The following is a 16023-nucleotide window of genomic DNA, read 5'->3' as shown; positions in this document are numbered from 1 at the left end:
TAAAAGGCTGTTATTATTCATACTGTAACATTCGTTTGTTCTTTGTGTCAAGTTGCAGTTTGTTTGAAATAACAAACCTTTTCACCCGAAGGAAAACTCGAAAAGTGCTATTAGAAGACATCCTGTCATAGCTTTTTGGTACATAACAGCTACCGTAGATGCAACACGCGTTTGAAAAAGCCAGGCGCTGGAGAGCACAATTTGTTTGAATGCAAAATACAATTTCACCGCTAGATGGGAGAAATTCCTACACAATGTCCCTTAAAGGGATAGTTCGGCCAAAAATGATATTTAACCAATTCATTACTCACCCTCAAGCTGTTCGAGATGCATATGTCAATCTTGTTTCAGATGAACACATTTTCAGTTATTTTAGAAAATGTCTTAGACCCTTAGCAGCCAGAGAGCAGAGGTATGACGTAGTTTTGTTTTGCTCTGCTCTCTGGCTGCACTGGCTCGTTCGTTCTACGTCACTACGGTTCCTACGCTACGTCATACCTCGTACGCCGACTTCCATCACCCGTGAACCCGCGTCGATCGTTGCCGGAAGTCAGATATTTTCATTTATAAAGTTTTAAATATGTATATTTTTACGACAAAACCGCACGGATTACCCTTAGAAGGCCTTCGTTTATCCCCCTGAAGCCGGATGGATTACTTTTGTGAAGGATGTATGCACATTTTGGGACTTCAAGGAGGTGGACCCCATTGCTTCACATTATATCCACTGAAGGGTCTAAGACATTTTCTAAAATAACTGAAAATGTGTTCGTCTGAAAAAAGATGACATATACATCTCGAACGGCTTGAGGGTGAGTAATGCATGGGTTAAATATCATTTTTGGCCGAATTATCCCTTTAAAATAGCTTGAATGTAACTCTACACCCTTGCCTCATTTAGTACACACGGTTCTATGAATATGCAAATTAGCCCCGCCTCCACTCACTCACACCAGCTCAGAGATCCACTCGTTGACGATCACCCATAGATCTGATTGGTTACAAGGTAGTTTGTGTCGTCAGAAACACCAGCGATTTCAAACCACGTTTTTGAGACTGTCTTTGATTCACTGCAGTTTTAGGGAGAAAATACTCAGCAATGGTGTTGTCTTAAAGCATATTAAAAACACCACATCGACATATAAACAACATTAAATGGGCCTTGATTTTCACCATGGGGGACTTCAAGAAATGTTTTTTTTTTTTCATACATGTGAACCGTTGAATTCAATAGTCATCTGTTTGTAGATGCATTTTTTTTGTTTCATAGAAAATTGTAATAGTACATTTGTTTCTTATTCGAATTTCTGCTACAGTTCTAATTTTTCCTCTATTATTTTGCAACTGCATGCAATAAAAAGGTTTTCATACTTTTAGTTTTAGTTATTTTAGTACTTCAACTTAAACTAAACAAAAAATTAGAAATACTGAAATAAAGTACGATCACGTTTCTTATATATTTGATTTCAGTTAATGTTTATTTTATTTAACGATAATAACCCCGACTCATAACATCAACATTTAACATTTCAACTGTATGTATTTAAGATAATCAAATCACTGAAAACAAGCAATGTGCTTTATTATAATAAAGCAGATTCAGGTTGGCTTTTGATCATTTTCAAAAACAAAATGAAAAAATAATGTAGAACTATTGAAAAACATATCTCAAAAATATCTTATATAAAACATGTTTCACTTGTTTAAAAATAAAGATTGTGTGTCTGGACTATACATCAGAAGAGCATCTTTCCTAGTCATTTCGAGAAGAAAGTAAAAACTATGATGAAGAAAACTATAAAATCTCTATGGTGGGAAAACATGGGTCTATTGCACAACACATGCTTTGGCGCTGTGCTGTTCTGAACTCAGCTGTGCCTCACATATGGCGGTCACACACGCCTGCTGCTCTTCTGCTCCCTCGGCCCGCAGCGTGAAGGTGCGTTTGCTGTCCTGTGGTGTGATTGTCCAGCCTAATGTCCCATTATCACCCTCCAGCATCTCCACCTTTGCTCCAACCAGATTAATGGCCTTTTCTGCTGACTAGACAAAGATTACATTTTTTTATTTTAACATGGGAGCAGTTAAAAATGTAAACGTGTACCTTTGGTTGAAGGGAAAAGAAAAGCATTTTTTTCTATGTGTGCCAGTGTTAAAGGGATAGTTCACCCAAAAATGAAAATGTTGTCATCACTTACTCACCCTCAAGTTATTTCAAACCTGTATGAGTTTTTTTCTTCTGCTGAACACAAAAGAAGATATTTTGAAGAATGTTGATACTCAAACGGTTGATGGACACCAATGATTTCCCTAGTAGGGGAAAAAATATACTATGGAAGTGTCACAGATGATACAGGAGTCAGACTGGTGGTAAGTGAAGTCGTTTTATTGCACATGTTTGCAGAAGCAGTCAGAGATATGGTGTGTATGAAGACAGATGATACTTTGAATGGTAACTTAACTGAGGAATAAACTAGAGTCTCTTTTGCAGATGCAGGTGAACGATCCCAGGAACGGATGCAGGCGGATGGCTGAAGATGAAGGCTGAAGGCTTGTATAAGGTCCAAAGGAAGGCAGGTAAGTACCGGGTAAGAATCGAGGGAGAGTCTGTGGGTCATGTGTAGACGAGACCAGACAAGGAGTGAGTGCAGGGAAGGTGAATATGAAGGGAGACGTGGTGATTGGTGCAGGTGTCAGTGATTAGAATTCCGGTGGTAATGAACGAGTGGGCGGAGTGAGTAAATGAGTGGGAGGAGTGGATGAAGCTGGTGGAATCCTGACAGTACCCCCCTCCTCCGAGGCGGCTCTTGACGACTGAGAAGAGGGATGAGGACGGCGACGAGGTCTACACCGGGGTCTGTGAGCTGGGCGGTCAGGATGGTCGGTATGGAACTGGGTGAGTAAGGCTGGATCCAAGATGTCCTCGCGAGGAACCCACGACCGTTCCTCCGGGCCGTAGTCCTCCCAGTCGACCAGGTACTCCAGCCTTGGACCTCGACGCCGTGAGTCCATGATAGTACGGACCTGGTAGATGGGCTCTTCCACGATGGGAACCGGAGGAGGAGGGACATCAGCTGGAACGGCTTCTGTGGAGGGAGGAGTGACAGGATCAGTGAAAGGCTTTAACAAGGAAACATGGAAGGAAGTTGATATTCGGTACTGTGGAGTTGAGTCTGTATGTGACGTCGTTCAGCTGCCTCTGTAAGGTGAATGGACCGATGTATCGAGGACTCAGCTTACAGCAAGGCAGGCGGAGGCGAATGTCTCGAGTCGATAGCCACACCTTCTGTCCTGGCTGATTCTGCGGAGTTTCCAGGCACCGACGATCTGCTTGGTCCTTATGCCTCCGCACTGCCTGCTGGAGATGCACCTGAGCCGAGTCCCATACCCTCTCGCTCTGATGGAACCAGTAATCGACAGCTTTAACCTGGGAGGGCTCACCCGACCAAGGGAAGAGAGGAGGTTGAAAGCCCAGGACACACGGAAAGGGGGTGAGCCCAGTGGTTGACTACTGAAGGGAGTTCTGGGTGTATTCAGCCCAGGGAAGGAACTGGCTCCAGCTGTCCTGGTACTGGTAGCATTAGGTCCTCAGGTAACGTCCGATCTCCTGGATCTTCCGCTCAGTCTGGCCATTAGTCTGAGGGTGGTATCCAGAAGACAAGCTGACCGTAACCCCGAGGAGTTTGAAGAATGCTCGCCACACTCGAGAAATGAACTGCGGACCTCTGTCCGAGACGATGTCTTCGGGAATTCCGAAGTTCCGAAACACATGATTGAAGAGGGCCTCAGCGGCCTCGAATGCAGTAGGAAGCCCTGGTAATGGAATCAGCTTGCAGGCTTTAGAAAAGCGATCCACAACTACGAAGATACACGGTGTTGTCGGATCGGGGCAGGTCAGTCATGAAGTCCACTCCAATATGGGACCATGGTCGCTGAGGGATTGGCAATGGCACGAGCTTGCCCTCCGGGATTTTCTGGGGGTGTTGGTAACGCAGACTGCAGACTGAGCATCCCTTGACGTACCTGGCCACATCCTGGGAGATGGACGGCCACCAGTACCGGTTACTGAGGAGCGAGACGCCTCAGGTACTGCCTGCAACCTGGATGTCCAGAGCCCGGAGTGGTGTGAGCGGAGTCCAGAACGGCGGCACGAAGGTGGCGAGGAACAAAGACGCGCCCTTCTGGACCTCCCGGCGGAGCGGGATGGTGACGGTTCTCATCGGCTAGCTGTTCGTCGATTTGTCCCAGATGATAGAGTTGACGAACACGGCTGGAGGGAGAATGGGCTGAGGTGCAGACTCTCCACAGGGAGGACTATGAATTCGGGAAAGAACATCAGCTCTGCAATTCTTGCTGCCAGGTCGGTAAGATACGAGGAAATCAAAGCGAGTGAAGAAGAGGGCCCATCGAGCTTGGCGCGGATTCAGTCTTTTTGCCTCTCTGAGGTATTCCAAGTTGCAATGATCTGTGATGACGTGAAATTGATGATTTGCTCCCTCCAGCCAACGCCTCCACTCCTCCAAAGCCAGCTTGATGGCGAGCAGCTCACGATTGCCGACATCATAGTTCCGCTCCGCCGGGGACAGCTTTTTAGAGAAGAAGGCACATGGATGGAGTTTGGGAGGATCACCCTGCCGCTGTGAGAGTACCGCTCCAACCCCGGTTGAGGACGCATCCCCCTCGACGACAAAGGGAATATCTGGATCCGGATGAACCAGGATTGGAGCGGTTTGAAAAGCTTCTTTGAGGTGCTGGAAGGCGAGGGTGGCTTCTGGGGACAAGGACAGAGACTTGGGCCGGCCCTGGAGCGAAGAAGTCAGAGGAGCACTGATATCTCCGATAAAAGTTAGCGAATCCTAGAAACTGCTGCAGATCCTTCACCGTCGATGGAAGGGGCCAGTTCTGAATAGCTTCCACCTTCCTCTGGTCCATCAGCACTCCGAACTGATCAATGACATAGTCCAGGAACTGGACTGAGGTGGTGTGAAACTCACACTTTTCCAGCTTGAGGTACAGTTGGTGAGCTCTTAGCTTCTCCAGGACCAGAGAGACGTGATGTTGATGTTCAGTAAGAGAGGAAGAGTAGATGAGAATATCGTCTATGTAGACGACCACGAATCTGTTGAGATACTATCTGAAGACCTCGTTCATGTATCCCTGGAAGACGGCTGGAGCGTTAGACAGTCCGAAGGGCATGACCCGGTATTCATAATGAGGGTGTGATGAAAGCCGTCTTACACTCATCGCCTCGACGAATTCGGATCAGGTTGTAGGCACTGCATAAATCGAGTTTAGAGAAGATGCGGGCTCCACGCAGCTGCTCCTAAGCTGCTGGGACCAGAGGAAGGGGTTAGCTAAACTTTACGGTTTGAGAGTTGAGGTGACGGTAATCTATGCACAGCCTCAAGCCTCCGTCCTTCTTGGCCACGAAGAAGAAGCTGGAAGAGGCAGGGGATGTGTAAGGTAGAATGTACTCCTGCTTGAGGGCTTCCTCCACATACTCCTCCATGGCCTTCTGCTCCGGGATGGACAGAGGGTAGACACGACCCTTAGACAGAGTGGCTCCAGGTAATAAGTTGATGGCGCAGTCCCATGGCCGATGAGGTGGTAGTTTGGTTGCCAGTTGCTTGCTGAACACATCCTGGAACGCCCTGTACTCTGCCGGAATTTCCACCTGGTGTTGGACTCTCAATAGACGTGGAACAAACGGGAAACTCGGGGCTTCCCTCAGAAGAAGAAGAACTTTGTTGGATTCTTTCAATGGTCGATATGCAGGAAGGGAAACAGTTCTCACCCCAACGAAGGACCTCCCCGGACATCCAGTCGATGGTGGGTTGGTGTTGGACCATCCAAGGGCGTCCCAGGATGAGCTCAGCAGTGGACTCCTCCAGCACCATGAAGGAAATCTCCTCAGTGTGAAGGCAGCCGACGCAGAGCTTCAGTGTGGGGGTTACATAGCGAATTCAACCTCGACCCAGCGGTTTACCTTGAATGGTTTGCACTCGAAGATCTTGGAGATTTCGGCGTTTATGGATGTTCAATTTCTGAAGGAGTTGCGTGGATATGAAGTTCCCCGCGGAACCAGAGTCGAGGAGGGCTTGTGCTGAGACACATACATGAGAGGTTAATAAATGGACAGTAGTACGATTCAACTGTGAAATCTTGGGAGGAATCTGAATAGTGCTTACCGCTGGGCGTTGAGGCCGAACGGGGCAGGTGCTGATGAGATGTTTATCACCCCCACAATACAAGCAGAAGTGATGTTGAATGCGACGCTGCCGCTCAGTAGACGACAGATGAGTGGAGTCAACTTGCATGGGCTCGGGTGCCTGAGGAGCGTATGATGGAGCCGAGGGCGGAGGACATGCAGCGGAAGCAGGGCTATTGAAGAAAGACAAATGTTGGGACACCCGAATGGTTCTCTGAATGAGACTTTCGATTTCCAATGGAATCTTCAAACACCACGATCAGCTGATGGATGTCGGGATTGAGACCATGTCGAAAAGCAGTTATCAGAGCGGCTTCATTCCAGCCGCTCGAGGCTGCCAAAGTGCGAAACTGAAGTGCATAACTAATCACAGAAGAAGCTCCTTGAACAGATTGAACAGCTGATCATGAACTGAGAGATCGGATGCTGTCTTACCAAACACTTTCTTGAAATGCTGCACAAAGTTCGATAGAGATTTCACAACAGGAGAATTAGAATTCCATAAGAACTGTGCCCATTGGAGTGCTCGGCCGGATAACAGGGAGATAATAAAGGCCACTCGGGCTGAATCGTTCGAAAATTGGTGGGCTTGCATCTGGAAGTAAAGTGAAGTTTGAAGTATAAAACCGCTGCAGTCCTCCGACTCTCCGGTGAATGTCGCTGGTCGGGCCATGGGACTCGCAGAGGCAGCTGACGAAGCAGCGGGTGTCTGCGGAAGTAAGTGCTGGCGTGCAGAGTGGATGATATCTTCTGTAACGGTGGGTGAATTGGTAGGTGGTGAAGAAAGTAGCGATTGGCGGACCGCCTGGACGAGTTCGACGAAAGGATCGCGAGATGGATTCTCCACGGGCTCCGCTGATTTCTGCATGTTGGGTCTGGTCTTCTGTCACAGATGATACAGGAGTCAGACTTGTGTTAAGTGAAGTAGTTTTATTTCACAGGATTGCAGGAGCAGTCAGAGATATGGTGAGTATGAAGACAGATTATACTTCGAATGGTAACTTTACTGAGGAATAAACTAGAGTCTCTTTTGCAGATGCAGGTGAACGATCCCAGGAACGGATGCAGGCGGATGGCTGAAGACTGAAGATGAAGGCTGAAGGCAAGGCTTGTATAAGGTCCAAAGGAAGGCAGGTAAGTAGCAGGTAAGTATCGAGGGAGATGGAGAGGGAGAGTCTGTGGGAGAGTCTGTGGGTCATGTGTAGACGAGACCAGACAAGGAGTGAGTGCAGAGGATGTAAATATAAAGGGAGACGTGGTGATGGGTCCAGGTGTTGGTGATTAGAATTCAGGTGATAATGAACGAGTGGGCGGAGTGATTAAATGAGAGGGATGAAGCTGGTGGAATCCAATGGGGCCCCACAACAGTTTGAACTGACAAATATCAAAGATATTCAAAATATCTTCTTTTGTGTTCAGCAGAAGAATTAAATTCATACAGGTTTGGAACAACATGAGGGTAGTAAATGATGTCAGAATTTACATTTTGGGGTGTTTACATAAAAAATGTTTACATTAAGGCCACAACAATGACAATAACTATGATGACAATGACACAAAGAAACGATATAGTTAAAAAAAAGAAGAAACGATATAGTTGGAATCACTTTCACAATGATTTTTTTTTTAGCTGATGAATGATAAAAATATTGACAGCCAATTAGAATCCATACTGCTTAAAAGTGATAGTTCACCCAAAAATGAAAATTCTGTCATTTACCCTCATGTCATTCCAAACCCTTAAGACTTTCGTTCATCTTTGAAACACAAATGAAGATATTTTTTATGGAATCTAGAGCTGACAGTCTACGCAACTAACGTTACCACTTTGACGATTCAAAAAGTTCATAAAGACCTCGTAAAACTAATCCATATGAATTGAGCTGTTTTTACACATTTCCTTGAAGAAACACGATCGATTTATATGATGAACAAATTAAATTTGGGCTTTTATTCGCATATAGCCTAATTATAAATATATTTCGGTTTAGCTTCTGCTTATCTTTATTTGAAAAACATACATTTTTTTTAATGTTTTTTTAGAAAAATGTGTAGTAAACAGCTCAATTCATATGGATCAGTTTTACGATCTCTTTATTAACTTTTAGAAGCGTTGAGTAGCTGTCAATGACGGAACAGAAAGCTCTCATATTTCGTGAAAGGGTATTCATTTGTGTTCCGAAAATCAGAAAACAGTAATTTTCCATTTTGGCTGAACTATAACTTTAAAGAGGTCGCACTATCGTTTGTTCTTGGCGGAACGGGCCTTGCGTTGCCATGGTAATTTAAAAACAACATGGTGAGAAGAAACTCAATCCGTTGCATTTGCATATTAATTATTTAACATGCTAAAACAGTATCTGAACTAGACCGCATCCACACCACTCTGGCAGGTGTGCTCAATTAATGCTGATAAGCTGATCACTGTTATAAGTTTCTTTAGAGCCTGGCAGGACTGCGAGGATGAGCAAACCGGCATCATTCACTCTTACCTTTTCATTACAACCATAGATAAGCTGCCCCTCTCTGATACGAAACCACATCAATTTCCAGCGCCCGGTGTAGTGCGTCTTCTTAAATAACCATCCTTCTTTCCACTCGTCTTTTTCTTTTGGATGGTTTTCATCAGTTGTGCCGTTAGAGGTCGCCGCTACTAAAGCCATTACTCTGAGACGTTCTTCTGCGCGCGCATGCGCAAGACATAATAAAAGTATTTTATTTTTGATGTAGTTAGAAGGAATATACAGTAGATGGAAGTATATAGAGTAAATTAAAATATAAATAATTAAATGTATAGACAATGACAACAAACAGGCTGCTTTAATTAAATAGTAAAACAATATAGCATTATGCCAAATGTCGTTTTTAACTGTAATAACATACAGGCGTGTTTGTTCACTGGGTTCCCTCACAATCATGCAAAATCTGGAAATATCAGGTATTTTTTTATTTTATGCAAATGTCTAGACTGTAATATTTAACTAAGCAACGTTTAATCAAGTTAATACTGGTGAAGTTTAATATCTATTTTATATCTATTAAAATTCTTATTCAGAAAAGATCAACGACTGGAAAGGTAATGGAAAAGGCAATTTGTTTATTTGTTTTTGCTTGCCTATGTTCAACAAGTTACGTTTCACCCAAATGTAACATTTTAAAGATATATTTTAATCTAACAAAAGAGTTATTTGGGATAAACTAAAATAAAAGTCTTTTGTGTACGTCAGCGTCGTTAGTCCAGCTGTTGAGGAAATGGCGGCCGCGGCGATGGCAGGAGCTGTGGCGGATCTTCCGCACGTCACGGAGGCCAAAAAGATGGAGTATTTCTCCTCCATCAACTCAATGGCCCGAAAAATTATGCAGGAGAGGGAGAAGATAAAGGAGAGGTTCGGTTCGGATTGGGATCAGATGAGCCCGGTCGAACAGGACACGGCGATAGACAACGGGATGATGGACCCGCGGATCCGGGCTCGGTACGCCATGCACCGGGTGGACCGAGACGAGGTGATCTGCTACCCGAAACTCCTCATCCAGACCGGGCAGAAGACTGTACACTTCGGAGAAGAGGTTCTTGTGTTTTGTATTGACATTTACAAAGTTAAGTTAGAGCGCTTATTGTTGTTGGTCCAGTGTTAACTTGCTTTATTTGATTTGCTCTAACGTTAGTCATTTAAGGCTTGTCAATCCCTAACAATTAATTACATTATATTAAAAACAAACCTTCTAAACAGACTGTCCGCTGTTAATTCATGTTTTTACTTGCTAACCTTGTATTATTCATGACAATAATTGATATTCTTTATCTTTACAAAACATGCCTGCTCACGACTGAGTTAAAAATCTATAACGTTACAAGTTAGGTCTAAATTAGATTATTTACTAGTAAACAAATATAATTTAAATCAGGTACTAAAAAATTGTAAGCAATATATATTCACTGTCAAGTTAAATAAAAAGTTCCATTTAAGGTAAATTGTTTTCTAAACTTGTGTATCATAAATTAAAGTTTAGCCTACTTGATAAAACCCTCCAGATTTTCAGGGTTAAGTTTATTGAACACATCTCTGTCAACTTTCAATAACTTCAATAATTATTTAAAATCTCGGTTGAATTAATCTGAATTTCAAATTTCAGTCAATGAATCTGTCAAATATCTATACATTAAGCTTAATGTATAGCTATTTGACACATATCTGCTAAGTAAACGGATTAATTCACTGAAATTTCCGAGATTTTAAATAATTTAATCTCTGCCATACAATCTATAATAAAATGTTTCTTAAGAAACTCGAGCCTAGATATCTATAATAATCTTTGCGAAAATTGTTTTTTTTAATATACCACCGTTAAACCAGCTACTAAACAAATCTAAGACAAATAATATATATATATATATATAGCCTAAATGTCAAATTTCATTATTTCTGATTACTAAATAAGTTTGTAACAAATATCGATAAATTCAACAATTTTATTAAACTTGTATAAATTAAACTTTTTAAGTTTCTATCAACAGTTTATTAAACAAATCTATGCCACATCTATACATTAAGTTGAGTGATGCAGTTAAACTGGCTTCTAAACTAATCTAAGACAAATATGTTAGTGTCAACTAAATGAATGTCACATTTCTATAAATTTTCACTAGACATCTCTTAAAATTCTATATATTCAAATGTTTACTAAACAAGTCTGTACCAATTATACATAAATTGAAGTAAATTCACTATTTACGTAGATTAATCTTTCTACTCTATCAACTAGGCTATAACAAATCTGTCAATTATGTATTAGATTTTGGGTTAGACTTAGACTATTTTTTATCCCTATTGAGAACAGAAGCAAAAATGACATTAACAAGTGATGTTGCATCTTACGGCATGTTCAAATTCTCTGTTTCAAGGACTTAACTTGGCAAGATGAGCACTCGGCTCCCTTCTCTTGGGAGACCAAGGCAAGTAGGCCATCTCTGCTAAAAATACATTCTCAATTTGCTAGCAAAGTGCAAACAAATGTGATTCAGCCCTTCCCTTCCTAACAGAGTCAGATGGAATTCAGCGTGATCTCCGGCGCAGCAGAACCGGCCGTTCCCTCCTCTGTGAACGAATCCAAACCCAAGACCTCTCAGAGTGGCAAACTGCCCAGCAACGACGAGTCCTCCTTCTGGAAGATAAGCGCTGAGCGCTCCAGGCTAGAAGGCGAGAAGGCTGAGTTTCAGTCTCTGACGCCCAGCCAGATCAAGTCACTGGAGAAAGGCGAGAAGCCTTTACCCTCGTACCTGAGGCCCGAGTCTGGGCCGAGGGAGTCGGAGGAAGCGTCCGCCCCGCGGTCGGTTAAACAGAGAGCCCCGAAACCTCATGCTCCTCCTCCGCCCGTTCCCATCAGCGTGACCCCTGTGGCGATCAGCGTGACCCCAACACCTCCGGCCCCCGTGTCCTCGTCGCAGGAAGGGTGGGAGAGGGCCCAGAGCACCCTTCCTTCTGTAAGCGGCACTACAGATGATGTGTTCAGTCCTGGTCTGGTCACCAGGTCTTCCTCTCAGTCCAAAAGCACAGTCAAAGATCAAGCCTCGCCCGCCGCCAGTCCTACATTCGCACAGGTTAGACCATCATCTCATATACAGTAGTCTACATTTGAAGTAGATCAAAAAAGTTAATCAAAGTTGTCCTAAGACAAGAACGGGTATTGTTCAAAATTCATGTATAACTTTAATGAAAGGTTGACTTACTGTAGTTACAGGGCTCCAGTCTGCGACTGAATGGTCGCATTTACAATGTTAAAGCTTTATGAATTAATTTGATTACTGTTACTGATTACTGTTTTTGACAATACATTTGTGTTAAATCATAAAATAATCCAGAAACATTTAAAAAAGACAATACAGATTTTCAGGGGAAAAGAACATTTCATAGGGCACTATTATTATTACATTTTTAATCAATTATTTAATTGTTTAAATTGTATGAATTCAATAGACTAGTCATCCTATTTGATTATTAAAAATTAAATGAAATTATTAAAAATGGAATCCAGAACAATTTAAATGGAAAACAATTTGTGAAAAAAATACTATAACATTTGGGAAAACTTGGACTCTACCTTTTAAAAATGAATGATGTTCTCAAAAAGAAATCCTTAATTAGTTTGGTAGAATCTATTATAATTATTATGAAAATGTAAAATATTTAACAACTTACCTTTTATGCTGTCAAATCGAGTAATCGCATCTAACATAAAAGTTTGTTAATATATATATGTGTGTGTGTGTATGTGTGTATATATATATATATATATACACACACGCACATATAAACAAACTTTTATGTTAGATGCGATTAATCGGTTCGACAGCACTAATAAAAAGACAAAGTCATGTGATCAAAACAGGAAATGATATCATATGAACTCCTGCTGACTATGACTGTAGCTTTAACATCCCAATTCAGAGGCTGCGGACAAGGACTTAAAAAGCCACATCTTTGAATTCCGCTAAGGTTGAACCGAGCGTTGTTAAAATAAGTCAACATTTGAAATGCTTGAAAGTGGGGTTTTTTTTGTTGTACTTCTGTGTCATTAGATATTCAAGTAAGTTGAAACCAAATACTTGCAATTTAAAAGGGTAATCCAGTATTTTCTCTAAAAAGAAACTCCAGTCATCACCGGCATGCAATGAATCAATGGGATTGACTATTTGCAAAGAATCCACTTGTTCTATCCTTCGCAGCCCAGGGAAAGAAGTACACATTTGTAGGCCATATTTGAAGGATAATTTGAATTGCGACGACCTTCGTCGCTTCGCTGTGACGCATTCGGCCTTCAAATGCAGCTTTCGAAGGATGCAGCCTCTCAATTGGTACACAGCTTGTGTGTCAAGCTCAATAAGTCTCTTAGAATAACCTTTTTAAAACAAGGTTAGTAAGTTCAGGTTGTATAATACAGGTGCTGGTTATATAATTAGAATATCATCAAAAAGTGGATTCATTTCAAGAATTAAACTTAACAGGTGAAACTAATATATTATATAGAATCATTAGATGCAGAGTGAGATATTTCAAGACTTTATTTGTTATAATTTTGATGATTATGGCTTACAACTTATGAAACCCACAAAATCAAAATCCCAGAAAATTTGAATATTACATGAAATCACACAGTAATTACACAGGAATACCATGGTCATTGAACCAGGTTTTGGTTCTTTTGGCAGTGTGGGCAGGTGCAAATCCTCCTGGAAAATGAAGGAAGCATGAAGTGCTCTGAAAATGTCCTGGTAGACGGCTGCGTTGACTCTGGATTTAATAAAGCACAGTGGACCAAAGTCCTCTTTTCTGATGAGAGCAAATTTTGCATCTCATTTGGAAACCAGATCCCAGAGTCTGGAGGAAGAATGGAGAGGCACACAATCCAAGATGCTTGAAGTCCAGTGTGAAGTTTCCACAGTCTGTGTTGGTTTGGGGAGCCATGTCATCGGCTGGAATTGGTCCACTGTGCTGTTCACTCAATGCAGCCGTCTACCAGGACATTTTCAGGGCACTTCATGCTTCCTTCAGCAGACAAGCTTTATGGAGATGCTGGTTCCTGGTTCAATGACCATGGTATTCCTGTTTAATTACTGTGGGATTTCATGTAATATTCAAATTTTCTGGGATTTTGATTTTGTGGGTTTCATAAGTTGTAAGCCATAATCATCAAAATTATAACAAATAAAGTCTTGAAATATCTCACTCTGCATGTAATGAGTCTATATAATGTATTAGTTTCACCTGTTAAGTTGAATTCTTGAAATAAATCAACTTTTTGATGATATTCTAATTATATGACCAGCACCTGTATGTGGTGTAACTGCCAGAAACCAAATGATACTTATTTGTAAAACATTACTAAAAAAGCACCTTGAAAAATATATGTGTGTTTTTATGGTTTGAGAAAAGTGTTATTAATTTTTACTTGGTTACGCCATTTTCTGAGTAATTAAATTGAAAACTTACTTGAAACTAAAAAAAAAAAAAAAAAAATATGAAACCAACATGAATACAGGTCAGGATTACATGTCTAAGAGCTTGGCACATCCGTTATGAAATGTATATTTTAAAATATATTGACACTTGTAAGTCATTGACGCTCACATCCTTTTTCTATTTGTATTTCCGCCTCTAACAAATTAGTCATTGACAAACCAATAATTGTTTATTTCCTTTTTTCAGTTCAACACAAGCAGCAATATCTTGAAGACTGGATTTGATTTCTTGGATAACTGGTAATTCCTGAAGAACCCATTCCAGATCACAGGCCCTATAGGCACCATAAACACTACAAAACACTTTCCTTTTAAATCCATGCTTTAGTAGTTCACATTTATAGTGCATCAATATCTCTACAATTGTATTCAAATCTTCATCTGACCTCATCTCACTGGTTAGAAGTTACTGAATGCATAAACTATGATACATTGGGTTGGATTTTGAATCTCATGCTGTTTTTCACACTTGTACATTTGCCTGAGTCTGAACCCATTGAACTTCCCTGTTGGTTTGCTTTCTTATTGTTATGTTGTTCTGAACTGTGGTATGTTTGCACAAATTTTCCCCCATTAGAACAACCAAAAGCTGTTTATAATTGCAGCCAGGAAACAAAGTTTGAAATCTTAAAGGGATAGTTCACCCAAAAATTTCTGTCATTAATTACTCACCCTGATGTTATTCCAAAATCCGTTCAGAAAGCTCTCGGATTTCATCAAAAAGATCTTAATTTGTGTTCCGAAGATGAACGAAGGTCTAACAGGTTTGGAACGACATGAGGGTGAGTAACTAATGACAGAATTTTTATTTTTGGGTATACTATCCCTTTAAATAAATGTTTTGATTTTGTTTGGTGTTACTACCAAACCGGCACAAAATAGTCAATCAGTACCAGCCCATTTCTATATTGCATTTACATCAACTATGAACCATACTGTGGTTTACAATACACCTCGACTGGAGTTTAATTCCTTTGTGTGTAGTTTCAGAAGTTCGGAAGATGCGTTAGTCATGGTCAGCCAAATTCAGATCTGCTCTAAAACCACTAGTGTGAATGCCATATCAACGTCACTGCCATACATTTTTATCTAGACCTTGATACTAGTGTTAAGATGCTTCACTGTACATTTATTAATAAGGACCTAAACGAGACACCGTAGCGCTAGCATGGTTTTGAGATGACTTGCGCCTTGCTTATTTTGTAGACTTTTTATATGCGTGCTGCTTTCATTGTATCTTTTCTTTGTCTCTTTCCTGTAGCCCAGTACACCAGAAATGACTTAAAAACTTTAAAGCAATAGTTTAAATCTCCTTTCTTTGTTAGGCCCGAAACGTACTCCACACAAGTACGCAAACGTAGTCAACATTTAACATGCGTTATTGCAATACTTTGGAGGTAACAAACTCCAGTACTCAAGGGGGCGATAGTGTTACCTTCTGCACCAATAAAACCGAATGTGCTGTTATTCAGGTAGCTAGCTAAAAACATGTCTACAGTTTAATAACTTGAGTTTGATTACAAACACTTGGTTTTTCCGAATGCAACGACTTGTGAAATCAAGATGCTATTAGCGTTTGCATTCACATACTCGCCGGTCGTATGATTCAGGGCTTAACTAACTAGGTTTTCAAGGGTAGGAATAATTTTTGAAGCTTTGTTGCAAGATTTTTTCTCTTGAATATGAAATACATGGCCTGGAGCCAGTGTTTATGCATTCATATATCTGTAATGCAAAATAACTACTATTAAAGTATGACACTCTCATGTTGCTTGTCTCATTCTTCACTTGGTTGGTA

General features: G+C 41.3%; 2 protein-coding genes and 1 long non-coding RNA gene across 6 annotated transcripts in view; 2 read left to right on the top strand and 1 right to left on the bottom strand.

The window, feature by feature from the left end:
- The window catches only part of LOC143729281 (uncharacterized), a 108305-nt gene that overhangs the window by 80142 nt on the left and 12140 nt on the right, over positions 1 to 16023 (top strand). The window lies entirely within an intron of this gene.
- On the bottom strand, positions 1670 to 8882 carry LOC143729277 (uncharacterized). The gene is made up of 2 exons (XM_077220460.1): positions 8701 to 8882; positions 1670 to 2043 (listed from the first exon to the last, which is right to left on the bottom strand). The coding sequence occupies exons 1-2, from the start codon at positions 8869 to 8871 to the stop codon at positions 1828 to 1830; spliced, it is 387 nt and encodes a 128-aa protein (XP_077076575.1). The 5' UTR covers positions 8872 to 8882; the 3' UTR covers positions 1670 to 1827.
- cunh1orf198 (chromosome unknown C1orf198 homolog) lies at positions 8959 to 15991 on the top strand. 4 transcript variants are annotated; one of them, XM_077220454.1, is made up of 5 exons: positions 8959 to 9146; positions 9436 to 9775; positions 11112 to 11162; positions 11250 to 11807; positions 14413 to 15991. In XM_077220454.1, the coding sequence occupies exons 1-5, from the start codon at positions 9058 to 9060 to the stop codon at positions 14467 to 14469; spliced, it is 1095 nt and encodes a 364-aa protein (XP_077076569.1). In that variant the 5' UTR covers positions 8959 to 9057; the 3' UTR covers positions 14470 to 15991. The 4 variants fall into 4 exon arrangements, 3 of the variants coding, with proteins under 3 accessions (XP_077076569.1, XP_077076571.1, XP_077076570.1); XM_077220456.1 differs by lacking the exon at positions 8959 to 9146 and adding an exon at positions 9264 to 9284; XR_013199965.1 differs by lacking the exons at positions 8959 to 9146; positions 14413 to 15991 and adding an exon at positions 14033 to 14223 and having other exon boundaries at positions 11250 to 13133.

The sequence above is a fragment of the Siphateles boraxobius genome, unplaced genomic scaffold (assembly GCF_051911475.1).
Source record: "Siphateles boraxobius isolate OS27281-9 unplaced genomic scaffold, OSU_SipBor_1 8, whole genome shotgun sequence".
Classification (NCBI taxonomy): domain Eukaryota; kingdom Metazoa; phylum Chordata; class Actinopteri; order Cypriniformes; family Leuciscidae; genus Siphateles; species Siphateles boraxobius.
Note: the sequence above shows the minus strand (reverse complement) of the source record. Positions and strands in the feature narration are given on the sequence as shown.